Source organism: Labrus mixtus, chromosome 4 (genome assembly GCF_963584025.1).
Source record: "Labrus mixtus chromosome 4, fLabMix1.1, whole genome shotgun sequence".
NCBI lineage: Eukaryota > Metazoa > Chordata > Actinopteri > Labriformes > Labridae > Labrus > Labrus mixtus.
This window is the reverse complement of record NC_083615.1, coordinates 30,576,792-30,597,582: the sequence shown is the minus strand read 5'-3', so window position 1 is coordinate 30,597,582 and position 20,791 is coordinate 30,576,792. Positions and strand designations below refer to the sequence as shown.

Below are 20,791 nucleotides of genomic sequence, written 5' to 3'. Positions count from 1 at the left end.
TTTAAAATTCTGTGCGCTCAGTGAGATCCTTGTGCCTGCCTAAACGTTGTGCGGGCTCTCTCTCTCTCCCCCGCTCTCTCGTGCGCAATTTTATGAATAAATAAAAAATAATTCAAAACAAGTATTAGATACTTGGGCAGCCAGCCCAGGTATTGTCTATGTGTGGGATCCCTTTTTAACACAGATCGGTGAAACTTAAACCATATTCAGGTAATAAAGCAAAAAAAAATAATAATAATTTGACTGAAAATTCTCAACGTATAAAACAACATAGTTGTTTTTTATTTCAGGAATAAAATTGACACGTTTTTCTCCAGGCGGACAGATATGAGCTTGCTTCTTTTTAACAAATTTGACCTACAGTCAAGTGAATTTTATGCCTATATAAATTAACAGGTGCAGCAGGTGATCTATATAAAACTTTCAATAAGTTAAAGTATGAAAAGTAAATGAAGCTACTACAGAAAATACAATCAATAAAAGAGCAATAAGAACAATAAAATATATGCACTAAAATCATTTAAAAGCTTGAAATTACTACAGTGATAAGTCAGAAATTAAAATCAAATAAAACAGTTACAGTCAGCTATTGGGCGGTTAAAAATAATATTTCTGAAGTGTCCATAAGGGATAAAAGTGCTCAAATTCAGGTCCTGTTGTAAAATGTACCAGGAGTTTGCAGCACTAACACTAAAAGCAGTTTTCCCCAGGTCAGTCCTGGCATGAGGAACCTGGAGAACCAGCCTCTCTGTGTAGGCCTCGCTAGCTGCTGAAGCTAACTATCCAACCAGCTAAACAGTCCCCAATAAAACTCCACGAAATGTTGCAGACTCTCATGAAGTTTACTGAGGTTTCTTTTTTGTGAAACTGAAAACAATACAAAAAGGTCCTTATTAATAAACACAATAAGGCAGTTGACTGTGCATGTCTACACATGTTAAACAAGCTAATGTAGCAACACAGCACTAGCATATAGCATCTTAAACAAATGAATGGTAAAGTTAACACTAGCTTAGCAGTTAGCATCTATATAGATACAAAACACGTCCTTTCTAAAATGAATACACATAGTATCAACGTTTATACTTACAGACGTTGCATTAGCGTGCAGGAGTAGAAGAAACATGTGAAACTACTGAGCTATCAAAAGTGCTGCAGCCAACTCACTGGCTCTTGGTCTACTATTTTACTTTCAGTTTCTATGATAGGAAAAGTAAGGTAGATAAATACAAGCAAACACCACAAGGTGGCACTGTAACACAACAACAAGTAAGATGTCCTTAAACATGACATTTTATGGGGCATAACACTCCCCGTCTGGGGTCTGTAAAGATTCCATATTAACTAACAAGAATCAGTCTTTGGAGACATGAGTAGGACGATGTCCGTAACAGGACGAGAAAAAGTCTTTTTAGTCCCATCTTTGGCGACAACTGCCTCCACCTTGCGTACCAGTCCATCCGCTCCTGGAAAGGTCTTTGCTATGACAGCCGTGGGCCAATCATTCCTCTTGGCTTGCTTGTCTTTCAAGAGGACGACATCCCCTACTTGAATGTTAGTGCTTCTGTCTTGCCACTTGTGACAAAGTTGCAGTGTTTTGAGGTACTCCCGTCTCCACCTGGTCCAAAAGATTTCTGCCAGGTTTTGAACCTGTTTCCATTCTTCCCTAAAAAGTTCTGTCCCCTCAAAGTTGCCTGGAGGAGGAGGAGCAGAGTTAGTCTTCAGGGTGAGAAGCATGGCTGGAGTGAGGATGAGAGGTGCCTCTGGGTCTGATGACACTGGGACAAGAGGTCTTGCGTTCATGACTGCTGCCACCTCAGCCATCAGAGTTGTCAGAACCTCATGCGTCAAATGTGAGTTCTTCAGTTCCAGCAGCATATAGTCCAGAATGCGACGGGCAACACCGATCATTCGCTCCCATTCTCCACCCATATGGGATGCATGAGGCTGAGGTTGAATACCCAAATACAGCCCTGTGTACTCAGGTACTTGTTCACTGGTGACGATGGACTTGTGCAGTCCATGCCTAACTCCCGGGAGGCGGCAACAAAGTTAGTGCCACAGTCTGACCGTATTTGTTTGGCGGGACCTCTGACTGCGAAGAGCCTCCTCAAGGCATTGATGAAGCTGCTGGCACTCATAGTCTCAATAACTTCGATATGCACAGCTCTGGAAGACATGCATGAGAACATTACAGCCCATCTTTTAGAGTTAGAGTGACCTCCTCTTGTTCGCCTTGAAACGATGTCCCATGGTCCGAAGACGTCAACACCTACGTAGGTGAAAGGCGGTGCAACCTGTAGACGTTCGGCTGGTAAGTCTGCCATTTGCTGGTGTTGTGTCTTCCCTCGCAGCTTTCTGCAGGTGACACATTTGAAGAGCAGACTCGTAATGCAGCGCTTTGCTCCTACAAGCCAAAATCCAGCAGCGCGGATTGCACCTTCTGTAAAGTGCCTCCCTTGGTGTTTAACAGCTCCGTGATAGTGGTTCACTAGAAGAACTGCCAGATGACGGCCAGGAATGATGATGGGGTGCATCTCATCTGTGCTGAGATCAGACTGTCTAATGCGCCCTCCAACTCCTGATGCTTTTGTCCTGTCCAGGTTCTGGTTTGCATGTTGGGGAAACTTGCGTCTTGTGAACATAAACTGGCGACTTCACTGGTCTCTCAAACTTGCTGCTTTTCTCTGGAGGAGCTTGTGTTGAGAAATTGAAGCTGGGATCTGTGCGAGCTCTCGCCTCTGTACGCACAAAGTCTGTAAACACGGAGAAAGAAGGAAAACTGACGTGATATTCATGTTTATACCGGGCCCCAAAAGATATCCATTTTTCCTGTATGTTGTATGGGAGTTTTCCTACAATTGGGTTAACACCCCTGGGAGTGTCCAAGTAGGATAAACCTGGAAGGTAGCCGTCCAGCTTAGCAGCTTCCAGCTCTGATAGCAGGTCTGCCAGATCACGTAATCTATGTTGATCCTTTGTTGTGATCTTAGGGAAGCTTTCCAGTTTGCTGAAAAGAGCCTGTTCCACAGCTTCAGGTGAGCCATACATTTCATCGAGTCGTTTCCAAGCCATTGTGAGTCCAGCAGAAATGTGGCTGATATTAACTGCTTTAATTCTTTTAACTTGATTTGCTGAGTCTTTCCCAAGATATTTGATCAGTAGGTCCAACTCTTCTCCAGATGTTAGATCTAAACCCGCAGTGGCAGTGTGAAATGATGTCTTCCACGCCCTGTAGTTTATTGGCTGGTCATCATATTGAGTGAGTCCTGATGTCACTAAATGGCTGCGTGCAAGATATTTGGCCAGATCAGAAGTGGTCTGAGAATAGCGATAACCTACTTCATAGGGCATTCCATGAACAGGTTGATGCATGGTAAATGGTGAATGCTCATTTAAACTCTGTGGTGGTGATGCTCCGTTAAGCGGAGGAGGTAGTGAAGATCTACCGTGAGGTGTGAAATGAGCAGCAGTAGTTTGAGCTTGGTTGATGTTGTGTGGATGGGACAATGTTGGTGTTTCATAGTCCATCTTAACGTCACGTGACTCTTCTTTCACAGGGAGAAGAGGTGGTGTTATGTGGCCACTCAGAATTGTAGCAGGATGATTTACGGAGTGCATGCTGGCTTGGTCCGACACATAGGCAGCTGTACGTTGATATTGACTATCCTTGAGGACTGGACTGGAAGCCCTGCTATGTACTTCATTGTTCATGTCAAACAAAGCAGCCTCCAATGTATTTGCTTCTGCTAAAGCAGCATCTTTTTCCTTTTCTTCATTTAATGCCTCAAGAGTAGCTTGAATGTGTGCTTGTTCTACTTTGAGCTCAATTTCCCTTTTTGAATGCGCAGCTCTAGCTTGTGCTGCTTCAGCCTTTGCTTTTGCCATAATAACTGCCAGACCAGCCTTAGAAGTGGAGGATGTGCGTGATGAGCTTGAGCTCACAGAGCGATTGTCTTCACATCCTTTGTTTAAGTCCACTGGATTTTCCATGGTGTTTTTGTTCGAAGCTGACATGAGATGTCACTTATCTTTTCTGAGACGGCGTAGCTCTGTAGAGTGGATGTAGTCGTCTTCCTGGAAGCTGTATTGCCGTCACACACTGTAACACAACAACAAGTAAGATGTCCTTAAACATGACATTTTATGGGGCATAACACTCTCACTCGAGCGGGTTCAAAATGGACCAGGGTTCAGATTTAACAATGAGGTGATATATGATGGAAGCTTTCCAGTTAGGGTAAAAAATAGATCTAGTCCATGGTTTTCCCCTGAACTGTCAGCTGTATTTCTATCAAGAAACAAAGCTTGGTCCTTAGCTAGACGTACGGGAGAGGCGTCCCACTGGGCTTTTTTCAGAGCACTCAGGAAAAAATGCACTTCACTTGTGAGAAAAGTAAAATCAGTTTATTACTTGAATTTGGTCTCTAGCTGCTATTCCAACCCTGCAAAATTCTGGAAGGTGGTAAACTCTAATAATAGCAACTCTGCTGCCTCCCTACCTAATACTCATGTCAGGTTTGATGACTGCTTTGTGAATGATCCTAGTGAGATCTGCTCTGCCTTCAATATGCACTTTGCAGCAGCCGGTCATATCTTTGAGGATGTGGATAATAGAGTACCCACTCCTAGCATTAACCTTCCTCCCACTGACAATGGCTGTATTCCCACTCCAAATCATACTTCTCAGTTTAACTTATCTCCTGTCTCATTCTGTGTAGTTTTAGAGGCTCTTCAAACCTTAGATCCTAAGAAATCTACTGGTGAAGACAAATTGGATCCTCTCTTTCTCCGTCTCTCAGCCTCTCTGATTGCTGAGCAATTAACTCACATTTTTAACCTTTCCATTTCATCCGGAGTAATTCCCAATGTATGGAAAACCGCTTATGTTACCCCTTTACACAAGAGTGGAGATAAGAGTGACCCTAATAATTATAGGCCAATCTCCAAATTGCCCTGCTTAGCAAAAATATTAGAGTCTCTCATAAATCACCAACTCAAGGAATTTCTCTCAATAAACTCTGTTCTAAGCCCACATCAGTCTGGGTTCAGATCTATGCACAGCACTGTGTCTGCTGTTACACTAGTGTTAAATGATGTTGTCAATGCCTTGAATAAAAAAAAACATTGTGCTGCCATCTTTGTCGACCTCTCCAATGCATTTGACACTGTTGACCATTCATTGCTTTTGCAAACTCTTGGTTTTATTGGTTTTAGTGCAAGTGCGTGGTTTTTGAACTACCTCACTGACCGACGGCAATCAGTGAACCTGGGAACCATCCACTCTGAGTTTCTTCCAATCACTAAGGGTGTTCCACAAGGTTCAATCTTAGGCCCAGCCCTTTTTACAATTTTTATTAATAAAATTATTCCACTATTATCTAGCGACCATTCACATGCTCACTTATATGCAGATGATACAATATTGTACTGTATTGCTAATTCTGCTCAGCTTGCCATGGAGAACCTGCAACATTCTGTGTTTCTCCACGTTGCACTTAATGACATTAAATTGGTTTTAAATGCTCAGAAAACTAAATGTATGTTGTTTTCTAGGGCTAAATGTGAAACTGATAATAACCTTCACATTACCACCCTGCTAGGATCCATTATCAAGAGAGTTAAAGCCTATAAATATCTCGGTATATGGATAGATGACAGACTAACATTCAAACTTCACATAGATAATCTCAAAAGGTTGGTTACCTATATAGAAATAAATTAAATTTCCCTGTGTTCTGTCGGAAAAGGATAATTGAAGCAGTTTTTCTTTCAGTTTTGGATTATGGTGATGTGGTCTTTAGGCATGCCTCTTCCACTACGCTAAAGCCCTTAGATGCTGTTTACCATTCTGCGATTAGATTCATCACCGGTGATAGCTACATGACTCACCACTGCATTCTCCATAATAAAGTTGGTTGGCCCTCCCTCACTGAGAGACGCAATAACCACTGGCATCTTTTTATCTATAAAGCCCTTACTTTTTTAAAAGGTGCATGCTTATTTACCACAGAGGAACTTATTAGTAAAAAAGTCGGTAGTTCGGTATCTGAGATGTAAGATGGATGTCGCTCTCAAATAGGTCATTCATAAAAGCAGGTTCATTAAAATGTTTCATATTTCTTTTAACTAAAATACGTGAAGAAGTTCTCTTTAGATGCATATCCCTAATACAAGCAATAGGGCAATGATCACTAACCCCTAAGTCAAAGACACCACTTGCAGTCATTTTTTCACTTCTGTTTGAGAACAATAAATCAATCAAAGTCGATCTTGAAGGATTCTTGAAGTTGGGCCTGGTGGGTTCATTAATTAATTGGGTTAAATTGAGACTGGATGAGATTTCCTTCAGGCAATCAGAGCTTTTGGTCAACCAATCCAAGTTTAGATCACCCATAACTATGATTTCAGAGTTTGTATACTGAGAGAGCAATTCAGCTAGACAGTCAATAGACCTAGTTTCAGCTGATGGGGGTCTATAAATCCCTATTATAACAAACAAATTATTTGACCCCTCATTTACCTTTAAAGCTATAAATTCAAAGCAGTTAGGCACATAAACTGCATGTAAAACAGTAACAGAAAAACATGATTTGACATAAACAGCCAAGAACAACTAAGAAATTAATCAAGTTAGCGGTCAGTTGCTTAACACCCAGTCCATTTGGGTGAATCCCATCCTTTCTAGTCAGGCCCTTGCTCGACCAGAACAAGTCAAAGTTGTTTATAAAACCAAATCCAGTTGCAGTACAGAAATTCTGTACCCAGCAATGCAGACTGAAAAGGCGACTAAAGCGTTCTGTACCACGTCCTAGGGATGGAATGGGGCCAGACAGGATACAGGTTTTTCCAAGGCTCTCTAATGTTGTTGTCAGACACTCAAAGTCTGATTGAAGTTTAATTGATTGTCTTGCCATGACGTCATTGGCACCGGTGTGTACAATCACAGTGTGGGCAGAAGGGTGACGATCAAGAATGGCAGGGACATTTTGAATAACATTGAATACTTTAAAACCAGAGAAACAGTATGTTATGCCGCAAGGGACTTTGACAAACCTGGTGATAGAATCGCCGATCACAAGAATTTCAGGTTGACCATTTAGACACCCCCCGTCGTATATTGCAAGGTTGCTAGGGAGAATCTCATCAGCTGTTACTGCAGACGCCTGTGACAGGTTGACAAACGGCCGAGAAGATACAGGAGCAGGAGATCCAGCGCTAGTATCCAGCGGCCACCGTTGGGAAGATATGCTTGGCTTGGGGGCCGAGCACTGCACCCGGGGACACTTGGATTTAGGTCTGCTCTGCCTGCAGGTAATAAAACTTCAACGGTAAACTCTGTCATGTTATGGATTGTTAATCCCGTTTTTTTTTCTTTGGTCTGGTAAATGGACTTGAGCTTATATAGTGCTTTTCTAGTCTTCCGACTACTCAAAGCACTTTTACACCACATGTCACACCCACCCATTCATACACTGATGGTAGTGATCGCTACGTAGTATCATCCATCAGAAGTAACTAATCCCATTCATACACCACCACTGAAGCAGCAGGAGCAACTTGGGGTTAAGTGTCTTGCCCAAGGACACATCGGACATGTTGCCCAGCTGGGGATTGAACCCTTGACCTTCCGGTTGAGAGGCGACGACTCTACCAACTAAGCCACAGCCGCCCTGTTGGTAAATAAAGTTGCGCACCGGAGCCTAAAAAAACAGTCCGGCCATGACGGGCAGTGCACGGTGATGCTCACTACCACAATAAAAGCCTCCTATACACTGAGCTGACTTCACGTAGCAGATAAAAGTTCTGACTACATTGAAATGCCATACAGACGTAAAACTACACTTGTGTTACAGGATTCAGATAAATGCCTGACATAAAAAACAGCAGTCTGCTCGTCTTTTTTTGTCTGATTGACACTGACTAAAAATATTATAATTTTGAAATTGACAGAAATCCGTTGTAGCGAAAGAGAACTTTAATCCTTGCATATTGTACTTTTAATTATCCTATAGTGCAGCTTGTTCGGCATGCAAAACAGTTCCCTCTTAGACTTGTCACTCAGCTTGTTTATTCCCATTCACCTACTCTTATTTATTTTAATACTATTTGTATTAGAGATTTCCAGGAGAAGCTGCAGACCCCTAGTATTTTTTCCGCAGAAAGTCTGAGTGGGCTGATGTGAGAACGCAGCAGCAGCTGTTCTCCAGAATGTTGTTCTCCGCTCTTTTGTGGACATTGTCATTCCGTTGGACTACAAATAACATTGATATAAAGGCAAATATTGTCATCATAGCGTCGTGTAGAGGACTATGTTGCTTTGTCCGCAACTCCCGTTTGACAGGTATAGTCTCCCGCACGGAGGAGCATATGTGAACAGCCAGGTCGGGAGAATCTCCAGAGCAGTCCTCCTGTAATTATATAGATATTACCCGGAGTGCATATGTGAAAAAGGCTGAAGTGAACTGACCTCAGATCCTCCAGTCTACAGTTTGGACTCTGCAGAAAATCACACAGCAGCTTCACTCCTGAATCCTGCAGCTCGTTGTTACCCAGGTTCAGCTCTCTCAGATGGGAGGGGTTGGACTTCAGAGCTGAGGCCAGAGAAGAACAGCTGATCTCTGAAAACCTGCATCTGAACAATCTGAATAAAGAGATGAAATGAACAAGAGACAGTGGGCCTCATCCACCAAAAGTTCTTAAACTGACTGACTTTGTCTTGGGGTTAGATTTCTGACATTCACTTAAGTTTTCTTCTTTCAGATTTCTTCAAAAACAAAACCTGAGAACACTCGAGAACTCTGACGCACGTTTATGTGCTGATAATGAGAATAATTAATGTTGCTGGTCCTTAATTTAGCACTTTTATATGATTTAATAATTTATTTAAATACACGTGTGTATACACGATTTAAATGTTGTCCACTTCTAGTTTAAAGCCATTTTATAGTTGAACGGTAAAATGTTAAATTACGAATATGAACTCAGTATTTAGGTAAGAATATTTAGAGATGTATAAATATTATATCCACAGTAATAAACCTTCCTTTGTGTATTTGAATGATTAAACTGTCACGTTTCATCGTTTTACAGCTGCAGCTTTCAGAATAAATTAAATATATGATCAGTGTCTCTCTCTTGTTTTCAGTTATTTCCCCCTCAGGTTTCATTTTTTCTCTTTATCTTGTGTTCGTCCTTTTCTGATGACAGCGAGACGTTTGTTGTTTTTGCTAACAGCGCTGTCTGAAAGAGTGCCATCATCTCATGTATCTGTTTGCAGTTTGTTTAAAATCCACAACGTTTAGTCTACTAACTCTACTAAAGACCATATCATTAAATCAGCCTGTTTGCTTTCATTTCATTTTAGCACTTCATCCACGCTACAGCTACGCTGGGATGACGTAGTCGATGGAATCGACGACATAAATAATTTGCGTCCAAAACAATTAGATTGTCCCACACTCCAGTCCAGTGGTGGTAGTAATGCACCAGAAAGGTAGTCGCCAATCGCTATAGACGCTAAAACGGAAGAAGAATTCACACAACAACAACGGCGGCGGCATGCAATAACAGCAGCACGAGCACCGAGAAGCAACAAGTAGCAAAAAAAAATCACACTGGCGTACCACAGGAGTACGACAGCAATGAACCAACATTTGAAGAGAAAACACCCCGGAGCTCTGTGTCAGGATGGCAGCAAAACACCGTAAGTTTTGTTGACTTTCTCCCCTTTCCCACCCTGGAATGTTCGATTATCATGCATTGATAAAGAATGTGTTTTAGGAGGTTATGTTTTAGTAGGTTACTCGGTATGTTAGACTGTTGATTTGTTGTCTATAAATGCATCGCTTCTAACGTTAAGCATCGCTTAGATCTGTTTGCTTATACTGGACGGGTGACTTATACCCCGATGTCGCTTGATAAAATATGACACAAAAGAGACAACTTTTTTGTCTGCTAGGCTGTCATGTGATGTAGACGTTTACTCTTGAAATCCCATGATCTAGCAACCAGTTCCAAGTAAACATGCATGAGACAATAGATCTGACAATTTTAATTACAGCAATTCTTTTTGAAGTTAAGCCTCTGAGATGGCTGTAGTCTACTAATATCAACATGGTGTGGACTGTGAATCATTAGACTTATGTTATATTTCTGATTTGCTATTGTGAATATTCATGTGCTTTGTGTTTTTCGCCTTTACAGGAATAGGCAAAGCAGTGTGGAGGATTTTTTCCATAAAAAAAACCAGAAACCTTGCACACCCCAGGATGCTAGTGTGTATATGAACAGCATCGTCTCAATGATTGTTAAGGACATGAGGCCCCTTGCTATTGAGGGTAAAGGCTTCCGTGAAATGGTAAATACTTTCCATTTAGGATTCCCCCCTTCCATCCAGGCGCCACTTTACTGACTTGATGGAGAGGAAGTATGTGGACAAAGTAAAAAGTGAACTTAAAAAAAAACAGCCTGTCCCCGCCACTCAAGAGATTCTTGAGGAGCAATGCTCTAAGTGCCATGTTAAAGAAATATTTAATAACTGGTGTTCACCTACTCTTATTTACTTTAACACTACTTGTATTAGATATGTCGATATGTATGTGAATCCATTTTATTATTGTTTTTATTATTACCTCGTCATTGAAACTATTATTATAGATACAATTACTAAACCCTTATTTTTTTATTACCTTAGTTTTACCATGTATATATGTATGTATATATGTGCGTGTGTGTGTGTACTTCATAATAAACTATATATTAGTTCAGATAATCTTGTGGCTTCAGTTTTGAACGTTCAAACAAGAAAATAAACATGAACAGCATTCAATCTAAAACTTCATGGACGTCAGAAAGATGTGAACATGAAAATGTTTCAGCTGATAATCAAACACATGAGATGTAAAACACAAATATTGTCATCATAGCGTCGTGTAGCGGATTCTGTTACTTCGTCCTAGCATATGTGAACAGCCAGGTCGGGAGAATCTCCAGAGCAGTCCTCCTGTAATTATCTAGATATTATCCGGAGTGCATATGTGAAAACGGCTGAAGTGAACTGACCTCAGAGTCTCCAGTCTACAGTTTGGACTCTGCAGAAAATCACACAGCAGCTTCACTCCTGAATCCTCCAGCTCGTTATAGGTCAGGTCCAGATATCTCAGATGGGAGGGGTTGGACTTCAGAGCTGAGGCCAGAGAAGAACAGCTGATCTCTGACAAACTGCAGCTCCACAAACTGAATAAAGAATAAAAGAGGTGAATAAAAATAAAGTCCAATCCAATCAGATTATAACATAACATATCTAGGTCCAATAAATGTGCGCACACACAGGTGTGTAAAGCTCAGTAGAGTATTGGTTGTGTAATCTTGACTGAGGTCAGTAACATGTTGGTGTCTTTATTGACATGAACAGCTAAATGATCCAAAATAACAGATATACTTATTTTATATTATTTAAACGCACAGTATGTAAAATCTGCTGCCAGGGGGCTTTCAACCAAAACAAAAACAAAAGATGATGTCGAGGCTGGCATTAGAGTGTAATTTACAACAAGTTATTTTTTTTTTTACATATATTCAGGTTGAAAATGTGAAGTGTAATATTGTTCTGCTGCTCTGTGGACAAAAACCACAGAAGAAGAAAATTGACTTCAGCATTTGATCATTTGAGTCTATAGTTTAGTTTCACATCATACTAATCTGAACAGAGAAATTAAACCTATTGTCTTACTTCAGAGACTCCAGTCTACAGTTTGGACTCTGCAGTCCCTCACTCAGCAGCTTCACTCCTGAATCCTGCAGCTTGTTGGAGCTCAGGTCCAGCTCTCTCAGATGGGAGGGGTTGGACTTCAGAGCTGAGGCCACGGCTTCATAGTGAGTCTCTGACAGTCCACAGTTAATAAACCTGTCATCAGAATCGGGTTTTATTGCCAAGTAGATTTACACATATAAGGAATTTGACTTGGTGTATTGGTGCTAAACAATTAACAAGGAAATAAAGCAGAACGAGCAACAACTTAAATGATAAAGTATAAGAAGCTATTACAATATAGAAAATAGAATTTAAAAATGTAAAATATAAAACATACAAAAGGTGCGATGTAGGAGCTGTGCAGTCGACAATGAGAAAAAAATCTTACAGTGTATGTAACCTACTCACAGAGTGCATGTCAAGAAAATAAATTTAAAGTCCAGTGGGCGTTAATGTAACGCATAAAGAACAGTTTCAGCATTCACATTACTTTGATGTTTTTCTAACTGTGGGGCTGATGAGAGTCTGTGTTATGTGGGAGGAGGGGGGGAGGGCAGGGACATATAATATGACATATTGTATTTTTCTCTTTACATCAGAGGTTCAGGTGATCTGATTTAACTACATGAAACAAACATTTCCATCACTTGTAACCCTGCAGACTTTATGAAGATTGATTGTTGGACTTTCTGTGCCTTTATTAAGATAGGACAGTGGATAGAGAGAGAGAGGTGGTTTCTATACTGATTAGAGCTCTCAAGAACTGCTGTCAATGTTGTGCTTTGCCTCTGGTCACTTCCTGTCAGCACCTGTGTGTCCAATCAGACTGAAAGCTGATTGTTTGCTCTTACTAACATTGTTCCCTTTTTTCTAGATCCTTGCTTGTGTTGTACTTACTCTCTGATGTACGTCGCTTTGGATAAAAGCGTCTTCTAAATGAATTGTAGAATTGTAGAGAGAGAGAGAGAGAAAGAGAGAGAGAGAGAGGGAGAGAGAGAGAGAGGGATATAGATAGAGAGAGGGAGGGAGAGAGGAAGAGAAAGAGAGAGAGGGAGATAAAGAGAGAGATGGAGAGAGAGGGATAGAAATAGAGAGAGAGAGAGAGACAGAGAGAGGGAGAGATAGAGAGAGAGAGGGAGAGAAAGAGAGAGAGGGCGATAAAGAGAGGGGGATAGAAAGAGAGAGAGAGGGGGAGAGAGAAAGAGGGAGAGAACGAGAGAGAGGGAGAGAGAGAGAGGGAGAGAAATAGAGAGGGAGAGAAAGAGAGAGAGGGGAATGACGTGCAGGAAAAGAGCTGAGGGTATGAGGGCCGTCTGCTTGGAGCCTCCGTATATGGGTCACGTGAAATACAGCACGAAGTGTCACAAACTGGCTCAAAGTAAGTGAAAAAGAAGAGTATCACAAATGAAACAAGATTTAAAGGAATTTAATTTAGTACTAAACTTAAAACAATCAGAATAATCAGAATCTGGGACCTAACTCCATCCTCCAGGAGGACAACTCTCTCCCCGACAGTACCTCAGAATTTACGAGTGGAGAGGATGGAATGGACGTGAGTCAAGACCTCAACCCAACTGAACACTTGTGGCATCAGCTTGGGCGTGCTATACATGCTAGAGTGGCCAACAAAACCACGCTGGTAAAATCCCACAGTAAAATGTGACCAGGCTGAGGACCAGCATGAGGAGGAGGGGCAAAGCTGTTGTGGCTTTGCATGGATCTTCCACTCAGGTCATATGTGTTGTTTTTTCCTTATTACTGTGGGAGAGTGCAATCATCCATTCCACCAAGCAACTCAAAACAGCAGTGAATACCAACAGAAGAATATTGCAGTGGATTTTGGCACATTTTTTTTGGGCGCTACCCACACGTTTAGCTGTGTTACTCTTTCCACAAATACACGATCCTTACAAGTTATACCTCGTTGAAAAGGTGACAAATCAAACTTTCCAAAGATATATATTACAACACCAATTAGTATTATTTAAGGGGCGAAATAATTGAACGAAATAACGTTTACAAACTTTTTTTGAGGAGTTTACATTACTACCGTAAAATCCGGAATATAAGTCGCACCGGTATATAAGACGCACCCTGTTTTGAAGGTCTCTTATAGAGAAGAAAAAGTTTGAACTGCGTGACGATTTATATTGTGTTCAGCAATGTCTACAACGTGCAGTTTCTGTGCCGCTGTGTCACTCTTTAGTTCCGTTTGTTTTCACGTTCGGGAGTCTGCACTCCTACTAGCTACAGTACGGTAGTTGAGCTCTCACTTTGACTCCTACCTTGCGAGTCGAGCTGCCCGACTCCGCTGGTCACTCTTTAACTTTAATATAGGACTCTTTCAATCAAAAGAACACTTCACAAGGTTTATTTACGGAACAATGTACCACTGTTTTCTGTAAATGCATGATTATGACCTCGTTAGGGAGAAAAGATGTGGAAAAAGTCGCGCAGCCAGCCTGGTCTGTGTTGCCGTCTTTCCCAGCACAGCGTGCACTCAGCTTTCAATACACGGGGAATGGGGATGGGTTTTTAACATAGACTGTAAGGTTTTTAATCACGTCTGGTCGCAGTGATAGGGGCTGCTTCACCTGCGGTAATGATGGTGCGTGTTTCAGTATTTTATACTGGTATATTGGTCGCACCGACGTATAAGACACAGCCAACTTTTAAGACGAAAAAATAGTTATTAAAAGTGCGTCTTATACACCGGATTTTACGGTAACACAATTAAATGTACTGCAACAAATGTACGAAAACCACCTGCTACCTTGGCGGGTGAGCTTAAAAGTTAATATGGACCCTGTTTGTAAAGTGATGTACTGTTGGTAACTTCAGTAATCAAGTCACTGTTATTAATCAAACATTTATCTCGTTACCACCGTTACTTTAAGTTCTTACAGTCAGCATAAAGTGAGGACAGAAAAACTAATCAAATGCACGCTTACACAACCCTCGTCAGGCATTACTCACATGACAGAGAAAAATATTCTTGTTTTACGGAAATTACTTAATAGACTGTGCGGGAGATTAACATTATCCCAGTCTGTGGTTAATGAGGTGTAATGATAATATATAATGTCATATTATTACTGACACTAATAGGATGATAAAAGAAAAAACAATTAATGCGGGGATTATTATTAAATCAGATGATGTGACCTTGAAGTTGATAAACACTAGAACTTAAAAAAAGACATATTTCACTCACAGCATTTAAAGCATCTCAAGAAAACTTAACAAAATAACAAAATAAAAAGGACTGATAAGTTTGTTAATAATTCAGATGAATACTGTTTTCACAAACAGAGATTACAGATTATTCTATATATGAAGAAATTAACGGCTTATTTTTACTCATATTTAATCACATCTGGACTTACTTTGCCTTCCTGCAGTTCCTCACAGCTGGAATCAGTCTCAGTCGTCCCTGGTCTGATGTCTTGTACTCATTCAGATTGAACTCATCCAGAACCTCCTCTGACATCTGCAGCATGTAGGCCAGAGCAGAGCAGTGGATCACAGAAAGTTCCTCTGATCTGTTCTCTGACTTCAGGAACTTTTGGATCTCCTGATGTACTGAGAGGTCGTTCATCTCCATCAGACAGTGGAAGATGTTGATGCTTCTGTCAGGAGAGATATCATCACTGTTCATCTTCTTCAGGTTGTTGATGACTCTCTGGATCATTTCTGGACCGTTGTCTCTCCGACCCAGCAGGCCTCCCAAGAGTCTCTGGTTGGACTCCAGAGAGAGGCCATGAAGGAAGCGAACAAACAGGTCCAGGTGACCATTTTTACTTTTCAGGGATTTCTCCATGGCACTCCTCAGGAAGACATCCAGGGATAAGTCATCACTTTCAGGAGTTTGAAAAATGATGTTGTTGTCTTTTAGGAAAGCCTTCACTACACCTCTCTTCCTGTTTGTCAAACAGTGGAACATGTAGACTGCAGCCAGAAACTCCTGAACGCTCAGATGAACAAAGCAGTAGACTGTTTTCTGGAAGATCACACTCTCTCTTTTGAAGATCTCTGTACAAACTCCTGAGTAAACCGAAGCCTCTGTGACATCCAGACCACAACGCTCCAGGTCTTCTTTATAGAACATGATGTTTCCATCCTCCAGATGTTCAAACGCCAGTCTCCCCAGCTTCAGTAGAACTTCCCCGTCAGCCTCCATCAGCTCATGTAGACTTGTCTCACGTCCCTCATCATACTTGTGCTTCTTCCTCTTTGTCTGAACCAGCAGGAAGTGTGAGAACAGGTCAGTCAGGGTCTTGGGCAGCTCTCCTCTCTGCTCTGTGCTCATCATGTGCTCCAGAACTGTGGCAGTGATCCAGCAGAAGACCGGGATCAGACACATGATGTGGAGGCTCCTGGATGTCTTGATGTGTGAGATGATTCTGCTGGACAGATCTTCATCATCACTGAACCTCTTCCTGAAGTACTCCTCCTTCTGGGCGTCAGTGAAGCCTTGTACTTCTGTTACCCTGTCAACACATGAAGGAGGGATCTGATTGGCTGCTGCAGGTCGAGAAGTTATCCAGATGAGAGCTGAGGGGAGCAGATTCCCCTTGATGAGGTTTGTCAACAGTGTGTTTAACGGTGACTTCTTTGTGACATCAGACACAACCTCCATGTTTTTGAAGTCCAACGACGGTCTGCTTTCATCCAGGCCGTCAAAGATGAACAACAGTTTACAGACAGCGAGCGTCTCTGCTGTGACCTTCTGTAATGTTGGATGGAAAACACGGAGCAGCTCAAGAAGACTGTACTCCTTATCTCTGATCAAGTTCAGCTCCCTGAATGAAAGCAGGATCACCAGACTGAGGTCTTGGTTCTCTGAGCCCTCTGCCCAGTCCAGAGTGAACTTCTGCACTGAGAAGGTTTTTCCAACACCAGCGACGCCGTTTGTCAGAACCACTCTGATGGGTTTCTGTTGGTCGGGTTGAGCTTCTGTCTTTTGGTTCTGTTGGTCGGGTAAGGCTTTAAACATGTCCTGACACTTGATTGGAGTCTCATGGAGGGTCTTCTTTTTAGAGTATGTCTCAAGCTGTCTCACCTCATGTTGGGTGTTCACCTCTTCACTCTGTCCCTCTGTGATGTAGAGCTCAGTGTAGATCCTATTGAGGAAGGTTCTACTTCCTGTTTCATCACTTCCTTCAGTCACATGTTCACATCTCCTCCTCAGACTGATCTTATGTTCATCTAAAACCTCCTGCAGACCTCTATCTACTGAAAGAGAAGAAACATATCCTGAGACTGGATTTATAAAATGATCAAATACAAAATTTTCATTATTAAACATTAAAGGGATACTTCACCCGCTGAAACATGAATCTGTATTGACATTGGGTCATATACAGTATGTAGTAGAAATGTGAAATACATTTTGAAGTTGGTGCCTTCTTGACAACAAACTCCCAGAAAGACAACAACTCCCAGAATGTGCTTTTATACTCAGAGCACAAACGCTTCATGCAGACACTCCCGAGCGCGCAGCCAGCGCTTTTCTGCCCGGAAAAAAACTCTAGGTGGACACAGGCCTTATTTGGCAAATTCATTAAGACTTCTGAAGTACTCTTCATTTGTTTTTCTTTCGAAATGGTGAATTATTTTAGCCAAAGCAGCCTCCGATGACACAAAATGATTATTTTTGCGTCTTGGGAGGCTCCTTTTACAGAAAAGAAATACGGAGCTTTACGACCATTCAAAAATACTACCAGGTTTCTAATGATACAAAGCTTAATGCAAATGGTGGAGTATCCCTTTAAGCACAATGCATGACACAATAGTATCCCTGTAATAAATATGTGCTTCTGCAAGAGAAGAAAAACATATTAAATATAAACTGACAGGTCTAGTTAAATTAAAATTTACTATTAATGAAAATAATACCTGCATTACCAACAAATTTAATAAATGATTAAGTCTTGTTTTCAGACACAATGACATCAGTCTTACTGGTTACACTGCTGGACTGACTGGATATCTGCAGTCCTTGTCTTATGACAGATCTTTCTCCACACTGGGGACAGGAGGTCTCTCCTGATGAAGTAGACTGGTCCCAGTATGAGGTGAGACACTGTCTGCAGAACCAGTGTCCACAGCTGGTAGAAACTGGATCTCTTAGGAGGCCCTGACACAAAGCACAGCTGGAAAGCTGCTCCTCCACAGAAACAGACCCCTTTGTTATTCTGTAGGAATAAAGGAAAATGAGATTGTAACCCACTATAACGTTTTCATGTTAAAAAGTAGAAGGAGAATGTTGAGCTTTTTTTAAAGCATAATTTTTTAAATATTATGACCTAGATCAGACAATATCGGCCCCAAAATATGACACAGTACCTGCAGCCTGATGACAAAACAAAAAAACATGAAAATCAACACATTGCTCAGGACTCTTTTTTTTAGCTTGACAGTTTAGTGGTTCAAAGGAAGTTCTCTTACTGTGGATCTGAGGGTCCTGGTTCATTACTGAAGTCTGGAGGACAACCTTTAGACCAGTCACTCTTCATAGAGAGACAGCTGGACAGAGGAGACTCTGCTCTGTTCTCCTCTTTGCCCCCTCTATCACTCATCTTCTGATCTCCAGATTGATCAGAGGACAATAAAAGACGTTCATGCAGGTAAAACAACCTGAGGACAAAATAACAAACAGGTGAGATACAAGCAGGAAAAATGTGAAAGACGGAAATGGTCAAGTCTCCACATCTCATTACCTGATGTGATCCTTAATTTGATTTTCTCTTCCTTCCTGTCTGCCTAAGTACCTGATGCAGCACCTCAGTGCAGTTTGTTTAGATCCTAACATGATTTGTCCGTCTGATCTGCCCTAAATAATGCCAATAACAAGACATTGAGTCTTAAACTAACATGTTAGTATTTAACAGCAACCATGACCTTTAGGACAGACATTTATATCTAGAACTGTTCAAAACAGGGTTGGAAATCAGCACTTGTCACACGGGTGAATTTGCTCCACCTACCGACCACAGTGTCAGAGCGAGGGTCACAATGACACTCTATATGCTGGAATATAGAGGCTTTGCTTGGTGACACTTGCGATTAACAGAGCATTTCTTTCACAGCGGGTCAACCAGCCTCAGGTGTGTTTAAACTGACGCCTCGCTGTCTCAAGTCCAAGATGACAAAAAGAAGAGCGCTGTGAATCAATATTTAACGGATGTAGTCTGGATCCGACATATAGCGTTCGAGGGCTGTTGTTAGAGGGGTAGTGGCCTAATACAAGATAGGGCTTTTTTGTTTTTAATAAAATACACCTAGGCCGACTACTTTTGTAAAACTGTTTAAGGAAAATTTAAATGCTCACATGAATTGATTAACTCGTTATCCAAAACACTTTAACCAATTATTTATTTATAACAAAATTACAGCGAATTACAGCGAATGACAATTAAGCATTTGAATATTGTTTTTATTTTTAATACTCAAATCATATCTGATTTCCAAATTCTGTTCCTGCAGCCCGAGTACACCCACTTAGTTTTTAGTCTGCATAGAGTATACTCACTTCCAAATCCCCTCTGATTCACACCATTTATCGATTGACAATATTCAGTAATATCCTGAAATCATTTTTTTTCTAAGGTTGGTGAAGGGATGATCCTCCCTACTGCCTAAAAAGTGTAAGACTGATAGATTTTTGAATCCACCAGTCACAGGGGCACGTAGGCGAAAAAGTTAATCACCAACCGCGATATAAAACAAAGTCCTTCATGCCCGTGACAAACAGGAAACAATACGGGAGAAACTCAATAGTTAGGATTAAAGATCAGCCGAGGACAAAGTCCCAAAACATATCACAGTGTGTGTGTGTGTGTGTGAGAGAGAGTGTGTGTGTGTGTGTACACAAAATGTACTTTGCTTGTCCCTCCCAAAGCTGAGAAAAGAGGAAGTACTCCACATTCACAGAGCTGATCAGGACTGAACCTGAGTCATAATAATGTTGAATTAAACTCACCCTGTCTCAGACGTGTTTTGTTCTTCTGCTCTGCTGTCGAGTCTGAGCTCTGACTGACAGAACACTTTCAGTGTTTTCTTGGAAACCCGGATCAGCTCAGAGTTTCTCCTCCCCTTCTTGTTATTTCCTGGAGTTGAAACAGTGTTTGCTTTTGTTAGTTCAGGTTTCTTGGTGGTTGTCTCCCTCTGCTGGAATCAAAGTAAAAAGCAATAATCCAAGCTAACTAGGTTCAGAAAGTCAGTCAGCAAACTAAACAAAGTGAGCTGTGATCATCTTCAACAATAGTTGTGGTTTTCAGACCGTGAAGACTTAGTTAATTCTTAATAACAATCAATGTCCTTCTCTTACCTCTTTAAATCTGATAACTCAGCCCCTCAGCTGCTTTGTTGTTGGGTTTGATCACTTTGTTTCTATGGCAACAATAAGGCTCATTAAATCCCAGTGACAGTTTGGTCTGTGTAGGGAACATCAGCCCCACAGGTCTGAATTAACTTTTTCACTCACCGGCCAAGGTGGCAGGTAGTTTAAAAAATTCACCGGCCAAATATATTTTTTACTGTCCAAAATGACAAATTGTGTTTTTGTGTCCCATACACATCTGTTACAGTACATTTAATTGAGTAGGGATTATGATCTGTTTAATCAATAACTTGGGAAACACTGAATCACATTTTAATCAGAGACAGAGATCACTGACAATAGTTTAATTAGAAAGAGGATAAATATTGTTCCTCACAATATTTCAGTCAGTTGGTCCCCATCTTGTCAGCAGCCTTGGTTAATGCTAACATTAGCTGTGTTTCATCCTGCTGGCTAGCTTCACTTACAACCAGTCTTATAAGTTTAAATATTAATAAATACTAATTTAATAAAATCGCCGCGCACTCACACGTTTCTCATCGCCATTTTGCCTCCAATCACTCATCAGCTTCAAGTGCCGCCAATTGTGTCTAGTTCAATAACGTCGGAGAAAAGAGTATCTCAAAACTCGCTGCCTTTTTCTCCTCGTGTAAGACCGTTTAGTCAAGCCAGCCGCTCCTCGAGTTTACATG

At 41.2% G+C, this 20,791-nt stretch overlaps 1 protein-coding gene across 25 annotated transcripts in view; it reads right to left on the bottom strand.

Moving 5' to 3' along the window:
* The window catches only part of LOC132973404 (NACHT, LRR and PYD domains-containing protein 12-like), a 32,197-nt gene extending 12,300 nt beyond the window's left edge, over positions 1–19,897 (bottom strand). For 11 of the 25 annotated variants that reach the window (XM_061036848.1, XM_061036858.1, XM_061036857.1 and 8 more), the window contains exons 1-7: positions 18,478–18,586; positions 18,206–18,394; positions 17,720–17,952; positions 15,142–16,990; positions 11,735–11,908; positions 11,065–11,238; positions 8,471–8,644 (exon numbers count right to left, since the gene is read on the bottom strand). In XM_061036848.1, coding sequence (XP_060892831.1) covers positions 8,471–8,644; positions 11,065–11,238; positions 11,735–11,908; positions 15,142–16,990; positions 17,720–17,952; positions 18,206–18,394; positions 18,478–18,569 — 2,885 coding nt within the window. In that variant the 5' untranslated portion in view covers positions 18,570–18,586. Of the gene's footprint in view, positions 1–8,470; positions 8,645–11,064; positions 11,239–11,734; positions 11,909–13,467; positions 13,514–15,141; positions 16,991–17,719; positions 17,953–18,205; positions 18,395–18,477; positions 18,587–19,739 lie in introns of those variants that run through there. The other 14 variants (XM_061036855.1, XM_061036868.1, XM_061036863.1 and 11 more) reach the window with 10 other exon arrangements.
* Positions 19,898–20,791: the final 894 nt, after the last annotated feature.